General features: G+C 39.7%; 1 protein-coding gene across 2 annotated transcripts in view; it reads left to right on the plus strand.

Annotated features, from left to right (window-relative positions):
- abcc9 (ATP-binding cassette, sub-family C (CFTR/MRP), member 9) overlaps window positions 1–3,863 on the plus strand; it is a 40,303-nt gene extending 36,440 nt beyond the window's left edge. The window contains exons 39-42 of one of the 2 annotated variants that reach the window (XM_070929339.1): window positions 1,100–1,203; window positions 1,341–1,474; window positions 1,826–1,888; window positions 3,577–3,863. In XM_070929339.1, the coding sequence (XP_070785440.1) occupies window positions 1,100–1,203; window positions 1,341–1,474; window positions 1,826–1,888; window positions 3,577–3,714 (439 nt within the window). In that variant the 3' untranslated portion in view covers window positions 3,715–3,863. Of the gene's footprint in view, window positions 1–1,099; window positions 1,204–1,340; window positions 1,475–1,825; window positions 1,889–2,535; window positions 2,674–3,576 lie in introns of those variants that run through there. The other variant, XM_070929340.1, reaches the window with a different exon arrangement.
- The last annotated feature ends 5,245 nt before the right edge of the window (window positions 3,864–9,108 follow it).

Raw genomic sequence — 9,108 nt, forward strand, 5'->3', positions numbered from 1 at the left:
GACTTTGGCTCTTGAAAGCGACCACAGCTGGACGTCACACTCATCTCACCACATTAACCAGAAAGATAAGTTTAAAACCTCAGTCGTGACATTTCGTATCTAGCAAAACCCAAACTGCTGCAGCAAGTGCTTAAATAACTAATGGAAAAGTGAATTGTAGTGTTTTGTCCTGAAAGACGTGTCACATGACGACACACAGTCCCAGCTGTGGGGTTAGTGGTTGAAAACACAGTGGGAACTCTGGCCGGGACCTAATCTGACTTTTGTCACAGACGTCACGGACTGAGGAGGTCGATGGAGGGACGAAGGACCCTGCGACGTTTTCTTCTTCTCTGTCGTACACACTCACGTCTGTGTGTTTGTGTTACAAGAAGACACAGTGACTCTGTGTTTGTTATAAAAGATAGAGAGCATGTGCTATTTGTTTGGACAGATAATTGTGTGTGTGAGAGTGTGTGAGAGTGTGTGTGTGTGTGTGTGTGTGTCTTGGCTTTTCCACCGGCTCTTGTTTATGTGAACGTAAGCCCGGGGTGAATGGTCGACAGTAACTGTTTCACGCTGTTATCTTCGATGTTCTGACACCGTTTGACTCACTCTGATTCTGCCACACACAGAGTCACATTTGTCACATCGTGATTATGTCTGCAGTTACTCCTCAAAATCTCACAGAGGGAGCCAGAATTATATTATTATTATTATTATGAATATGACTATTATTGCATTAATAACCTCTCTGTGTGACCAAGAAATACAGAGAGAAAACTTCTTTTTTCTTCAATATTTTATCTATTCTTGCTTTATTTTCTCCCAGTCAAGCAGGTAAATGGCATCATTTAATGTGTTATCTAGGGAGACACGCCGGTAAACAAACAGTTTTACCTGAAGTTAGCTTCATTTTCACTCGCATCTAGTTCCCTCACACACGCCTCTCTATCCAGGATCTCAACCAGACTTTGACTGTCAAAGACTAAAAAAAAATGGTGGAAACAATCTTTGTGTGTGGTTTGTCCGGTCTTTGTAGGTTTTAGCTAGTCTTCAGGTTTGTCCAAAGCTTTAGCGTAACCCAACTATAACTCATACTTTAATTGTCTTGTCGCAGGTTTAATCTCGATCCGGAGAGGACGTGCACTGATGATCGACTCTGGGAGGCGCTGGAGATCGCTCAGTTGAAGAACATGGTGAAAGCGCTGCCTGGAGGAATAGGTGCTCAGATTAATGTCCTCATCTCAAGATAGAATTAGAGTTTTATTGCACCAGCAGTCAGTTTTACGTCATGCATGAATAATCAAATAATGATTTGGTACGTCTGATTAGTTGAATGTGTGTTGTTTTGTGTCCAGATGCTGTTGTGACAGAAGGCGGAGAGAACTTCAGCGTCGGTCAGCGGCAGCTCTTCTGTTTGGCCCGAGCTTTTGTCAGAAAGAGCAGCATCCTCATCATGGACGAAGCCACAGCATCTATAGACATGGCCACGGTGTGTGTGTGTGTGTGTGTGTGTGTGTGTGTGTGTGATATCAGATAATGTACAGTTCTCAGTGATCATCTACCTTAATAGATCCATATGTTTCTTTGGGATTGTGTATTCTCATCCAGTTTACTGATTCATTTTTACTTGTTTCTTAATTATAGTTAGAAAAATTAATTGAAATAAAGTTCAAATGTCAGTTTATTATTTTTAAATAATGTTACATGTCTGAAAATACACTTTCAGCATGGCTTGACACAAAACATAATACTGTATATTTCTGCCACTGAATCTCTTTGAGAAACTGAAATCAATGCCGTTATTGTCGATTTCTTTTAACATCTCTTTTCTTCCTCGCAGGAGAACATCTTACAGAAAGTTGTGATGACTGCATTTGCAGACAGAACAGTCGTCACAATCGCAGTAAGTCCTTCAGTCGGTTGATGTTGTTGAAAATGAAGCAAAGGGGACAAAAACCACAAGCTTTATTTGAAGTAGACGATGGACAAACTGCAGTCCTTCTGATAGCTCAGGCTCTCGGTTTGTTCAGTGCTGATAGATGCAGATGTACGCTTCATGTGCATCTATTACATTATGTTTTCCTCAAGGATGCTTTATGCATCTTTTTCCTGCTTTTTTTTCCCCTTTTCACACTAACAGTTTTTCCATAAAATATCTAATATAGTTTATATTCCAAATGCATTTAGCATCTTTAATGTAAAGTCATTCTGCTCTCCTTTTCTGACTTTTCTCCCTCTGTGATGCTGTCTTGTCCTGTTTCTCTTCTTTCACCCATCTTCTTCCTCCTATCTTTTTCCTTCAACCCTCTTCTCTTTTCTTTCGTTCGTCCATACTTCCCTTTTTGTTTGATTTTCCTTGCACATTCTTTCTCTTTCATCCTTAATTCCTCACTTTCTTCCTCTCCCTTTTCATTCATCTTTTCCATTTCTGTCCTTCCACACTTTTCTTTTTCTACCACCCTCCCTCCCTCTATCCTTCCCTCTCCCCCTCTCCGTGATCGTTTCCATCCTGTCCTTGTCCTCCTCTCTGTCCCTCCGTCCTGCCGGCAGCACCGCGTGTCCTCTATCTTGGACGCCGAGCAGGTGTTGGTCTTCTCCTCAGGGATCTTGGTGGAAAGTGACTCGGGTCCCAACCTGCTAGCACAGAAGGACAGCCTCTTCAGTGTGCTAGTGAGGACTCACAAGTAGACCTGGATCAGCACAGACCACTTTGGCTCTCTTCTGTCTTTTCTCTTCCTTCCATTTTTCCACCTGTTACTGTTTTTTTCTACTTTTCCTGGCTGAGTCTGGGTCTGCTGAAGTCTTGCTGCCACTGACAGCCTGGTTGGTATAAAATATAAAAAACTACTGCATGCTCTTTTGTCAATATTTCACGTGCATGCAGTACAATCTGTGTTACGATTTAAAACATCCTTCAGAGAGCATCATGCCACTTGTTCAGGTGTTATTTTCTTCAACAACTTCTGTTAGCTTTATCTGGGGGGTGTCGCAGGCAGACCCTGGTATACTGGGAGATTTAGACCTGCAGTTCACCCAAGAATATCCCCCCAGTTGATCAGCTGGCTAAACTTAACACGTGAGGATAAAATAAATAAAAATACTAGCTGATAAATCAAGGGCTTTGTGTCTCAGCCCGTTTTGAACTCCCATCATCCAATGCTGCATTCAACATTAACAACCTTCATGTGTCTGAATCCTTCACTCGGGGTGAAAGCCTGTTCCCTTCATGAAGCAGAAAGGGCAACATCATCTGCAAACAAACACACAGTGTCTGGACCTCAAATGACTCCGTTTCAGTCTTTGTGCAGTTTCGATAAGCACTAGCTGAATAACACACCTTTATAAACAGTCCCTTTACAGTGTTTTAGAGGAGTATTTTATCATTGTCTCTTGAGACAAACAAGGTGACAGAGAGGTGTGGTTTTTAAAGAAATCCAAATTTGTTGTTTGTTGGAACTGTAAAAAAACAACCTAAAAATGAATACTGAAAACCATAATTTTATCAATCTACAGGACTTGAAGTGGCTCAATCATGACTACTGAGATGCATTTATTCCAGGATCTTATTGTCTTTGTTGTTTTTGTTCCCAGCACCGCGTCCACACCATCCTGACAGCTGATCTGGTCATCGTGATGAAGCGAGGGAACATTTTGGAGTACGACAAACCTGAGACTCTGTTGGAGCAGGAGGACGGGATGTTCGCTTCGTTCGTCAGGGCCGACATGTAGACACACACCAACTGACTGTCGGTTGCTCGATCTACTTCTTTTTTTCATGTGTTTTTTTTAAATGAGGCAGACAGACATCTGTGACACTACAACACTCCAGTGAAGCCAATAATACACTGTGTTATCTCTGCGTATTCAGATCCAGAAACAGCCTCAATCACCAGTTGATATATTTTAAAAGTTGTACTTGAATCATTCAGTCAGTCAGCCAATTAAAAATACTGCCTTTTTTGAGAACTGACACGTAGAAACAGACATCATTTAAATGATAAACCAGTTACCAAGTCCATCAATCAGTTTTTACAACTTTCAGAGTTTTTTAATATGTTAAACAATGGAGACATTTTTAGATCGATGACCTTAATGCAACCAGAATTAAAGGTACAAAGTTAGAATAGAAATATATGAAAGAAAAAATAAATACACTAATGGTTCGATCTTGATTTATCAGAGAAAACGTGGGATAACTAAGGCTGGAAGACAGTAAACAAATGTGATCCAGGACTGAGAGTATTGAAAGCATAAAGCTATTCTATATTTTCCTTAATGCCAACAAATGCCATGAAAAGACCAAAACCAAGTGTGTTAGTCCGCCTGTCAGCCCTTTCTGACTTCCTGTCTGTGGCTCTCAGCTCAAAGCCCATTGGTTCCTACTGAAGACGCACATCTTTAAAAACACCTCACAAATATTTAGTTTCAGGAGGAAATGGTGCATTTGTTAGGGACTATTTCCAGCGGCGGATTAATCCACATTTGGTGCTATGGTGAGTATTTGGGGCAGCAGGACGGTGTATGTAGGACTGAGTCAGAATAAACTACAGTGTGTGTGTTCGTGGCTTTGGTCTTTTCGTGGGATTTATGAACTATAATGAAAATACAGAACGTCTCCAGACTTGTGGTTTAGGTTCTGTCCCTGGTCAGGACTTCCATCGATGAGCGTATCATTTGAAGATCAATCGCAGGTCAGTTTTAAGTGATCTGTTTGTGAAAACTGCAGAATTTTAAATGACGCGTCGAGACTTCTTTATGCTGCACTTGTGTTAGTTTGAGCTGAACTTTTAGCTCCTTTTTTAAGGATCATTTTGAAGTCTTTAATTATCTTGTTACATTTGAAACTTATGCACAACACGTTATCAGTTTTATTACTCTTTAGCACTTGTATTATGCAATAATAAGGACGGGAGAAACTTGTATTTAAAATCCGTTTTTGAATAAGTGAATGTTGGCGTTGGCCAGTGTTTCTGTGCTCTGCATCAGTGCGTTGTGCAGCCTCTCGCTGTATTTTAGACCCTGGTGTAGTATGTGCTACATTTTTATATTAAGTTCTGTAGAAATGATACTGATGGATATGAACTCTTTGTTGCATCAAACCAGACTGTACAAACAGTTCCTGCCCGAGGCTGCGTTCACATCACGTAAAGAAGTTGGAGAGCAGGACGATGTCTCTTAGCTACAACTCGAAGCTCTTATTCCCAAATCAAAGACGAGGACTGTGAAGTGACGACTTCTCCTGAACAAGCGTGACAAAGGAAATCAACATGAAAAGGATTTGCTGCTATTTTTGATATCTGTTCTCAAACACTTGTACAGTTTGTGACGCCATAAAAGGAGACATCAGACCTTAAAATGTCTTCGTCTTCTACTTGCATTTTCCACCAGGAGGTCGACCCGTTTTTCTTTTCCCAGTTTTCAGCGCTGCTCGATGTCAGCAAACATTTCACTGGGACAAGATCGGCAGACATCTTTGATGCAACAAAGGGAGTGTCATGAGTGTGTCGGCAAACCAACTTTGGTGTAAAGAAGATGGAAATATACCAGAAACAAGTCCAGAATTAGCTTTTTCTTTCCAAAGATTCACAGCTCTGCAGAATGATTAATTTTATTACATTTAGAAGAAGTACAACCCAGACTGTCTCTTCGTCAGGTTATCAAACTGACCGCTGCCATGTTGTGTAACGGTTCCAATTTACCTGTTTTGTTTCTGCTCACCTTCAAGGTGAATCAGTTTAAGGACAAACTTGTTGAAGTCCATTTACACGACTTTGCCAGCAAGGACAGCAACAACACGCTGAGTCCATTCAACCAAACTTCTAATAAAGTTTTTGTGATTTTAGAGTTAATCGTATGTTTTCAGATTGAACCTTGGAAGAAATATCTAGTAAATAAACAAAACAATGTAAGAAAAAACGGTCTTAAAAGGTTTGCACAAATGATTTACTTCCACCTTTCCTCTGCTCTGCCAGTTGTATTTCTACGCCTACACTAGTACAAACACTGTAGGGTGTCGTGGCTCAGGCTGAGGCCGGTGACCCCGCTGTCTGTCTGTGGTCATGCTTTGCTGAACTTATTATTATCCTCGGGGACGATAGACACCCAACATGAGCTCCCGTTAACTCCAGAGATGTTGAACAGTTTGTTGATTTTTAAGATACTGAAGAGTTCCTGTGGAAAGTTGTTTGATCCAGAATCCAAACGTGAATCAGTTCCAGTAGCTGAAAGGATTCAAAGAGTTCTTCAAAGCTCGAATGTAAAACTTAATTAATATTATTTTGTATTGTCAATGAATCAGAGTGATTATTCCTTTAAAGCAATAGTTCAAGAGAGAGTTAAATGAGAAGGTTGATGCGACTCATATCTGTACAGTAGATATGAAGCTGGTTAGCTTAGCTTAGCACAAAGAGTGGATACAGGGGGAAACAGCTAGCCTGGCTCTGTCCAAACAAAATCCACCTGCCAGTCTCGTTTGTTTAAAGTGTAAAAACAAGTTTAGTTTAATGGGAGGTAATGTGCCAGACTACCATGGAATAATGTCATATTTAGTCATGATTTTATAAAGAGCCTAACGGGTCAACAGTGAAGATATTTAGTTTACAATCCTCTCTTCAACAACGTTTGTGCTTCTGGACGAAATAACGAGAAAGCAAACTGCAAATGTTTAATTTACGTTTGACACTTCAGAGAGTCGCACTGTTTCTACAAGCTGTCTGTACGTTTTGCAGCTTTTCTAGAGTCACTCGTCCTCTGTGGGAGTGGTGCAGTTGTCCCTTTGTATTATTGTTGATTATACTTATTATATGCTTTTGAAAATGAGATTTTACAACGACTGTACTGTACAGCCTGAATGCCAAATACATTCTTTTGCAAAGATTTCAGCTTTTTTTTAATATTGTATTCACAGATGTTTCATCTCAAGATGTTGCCACTTGAGTTTTCCAGCTTGGTGGTTTTTTTCCTGTTACACAACTCATCCTGTAATATATTAACTACGACTACAGCAGTACCTTTTGCCACGTGTTGATCACAAGCATGGAAGCACACTTACAGTTTATTCTTCTCTCCATCTATGTGCTTTATTTTTACACTCACATCATCTGTCTCTGCAGTTCCTCCTCCTCCTCCTCCTCCTCCTCCTCGTCTCTTAATGACCGAGTGTTCTTTGATCCAGAAGTACGTTTCATAGATCTCCTGTGCTTAGTTTTTGCTGCGTGTGTGTGTGTGTGTGTGTGTCTGGACTCATGTGTTTCCATGCAGTTTCAGTCAGAACCTGCAGCCTTGTAAAATCCAAACCACATTTTGTTTTTGAGACGCTGTCTGTGCAAAAACAGACAAAATGTCCATCTTCTGTCGGTGGAAAGACGAATTATTTTCTTTTATATTGTGTTAGGACTGATTTCGGATATTTTTTTTAACATCTTCCTTCCAGTCTTTAGTTTTGGGGAACAAATAAATGTAAAGATGTTTAATGTTTCTTATTTTAAAAATGGCACAAAGGTGAAAATGTGGGTTAAATTGAGGGTTGACAGCCCATAAACCTTTTGCATGTAACACTGAATGAACGTTACATGATATAATATCTACGCAGACTCTCATGAATGCACATCTGACTGTTAAAGAACTTAAATACCAGACATCAAGTACAGGTTAATGATTTTTTAAATTTTAAATGTATGTAAATGTACATTCTGTATATCCAAGACTTTGAAAAACATATATAGCAAAGTATTATTATGTGTGCCTACTTATTTACTTTTTTCTTTTTTTTTTTACACTTGAAATGATATTAAAATGGTTTTGAGTGAAGTGAGTCTTCTTCTGCAGGTCATGACCCTCAACACTTCGGCTAATATATCATATATGTTGCTAAATGGCGCCCTCTGCTGACTAAGTCTGACATTTCAAGATATGAAATCTCTAATGTGAAAATGCAGCTGCTGTTAGAGCAATTTAGAATTTAAAATAATTAAAATGACATATGATCCACAAACACTCCAGTTTTGAAAAAAAAAAATAAATAAATTGGGGGCTATTTAATAAACACTGCATCATAAACACATTAAATTACGTTGTCTTATGTTTACATTTGTAAAGATGTGGCTTATTCATTTTTGTAACACAATAAGTCATACACAAACAAGTAGTATTTAGGGTCTTATTTTACCTATGTGGTTATATTTATTAGCTAACTAACAATTAATTCTACATCTATAAGTGTATAAAAAGGCCATGTATTTGTTTTACACCATTACATTTGGCTTTCCTGGAGACTATTTCTATATCTTTTCTTGTCTAATTATTGAAGTCCCTTTCTGCACTAACTGTTTCTATTCAAAAAATAGTTCTGAATGACCTGAGACACTTAGAGAAATCATATATATATATTGCTTGGTTGTGGCTGCAAATTAAAAAGGCCATAAAATGTTGCATTTGATCCTTTATGGGGCCGTTGATAAATAACAATATAAAGCCACTCTGAAAGGTTATAATGAAGTTCCATTTTCCACCTAAAATAAACTAAATTAAACTCTAATATACCAAATGAAAGGCCATAACAGACCAAAAGTGACCCAATGTTTGTAACAGACACCTGAAGGTCTCTGTGTTTCTGGAATTAGTCCTTTAAAGTCTAAAAGATCTGATCTGATGGTATTACATTAATAATTAAGGGGTTTAGCAGGTGATTGAACTCAGCAGACTTCATTTAAAACCAGACTTAAAGGGTGTGTGAATTGGTTGGTTTAAAGGAAACTTCGATTCGGTTCATTTGACTTGAAATGTCGCGTTTTCCCGACGGTCCATGAACAGTCCTTGAAGGCAGCAGCACGCCGGTCTGAGCGGGTCTGGACTCTGGAAGTTGGACTACGTCAACAGGAGAGCGGAGACCGTCCCAGCCCTCAGAGGAGCTGAGCGGAGGCGGCGCGCTGCGTCGCTCCGAAACGTCCCCAAATGTCGACAGACGGAGAGGAGTTGGTGCGTCTTTGAGCTGCAGGTGGACGCGTTTGATCCACGACTGATCCTTGATTGATCCATGTTCGATCCGCGCGTAAAGACGCACTGGAGACGGACTAAAAAGTAGCTTTGACGCCTTTTTCTTTTCTTGAGAGCCGCAGCGGGAAG

This window comes from Enoplosus armatus, chromosome 22, assembly GCF_043641665.1.
Source record: "Enoplosus armatus isolate fEnoArm2 chromosome 22, fEnoArm2.hap1, whole genome shotgun sequence".
NCBI classification, from domain to species: domain Eukaryota; kingdom Metazoa; phylum Chordata; class Actinopteri; order Centrarchiformes; family Enoplosidae; genus Enoplosus; species Enoplosus armatus.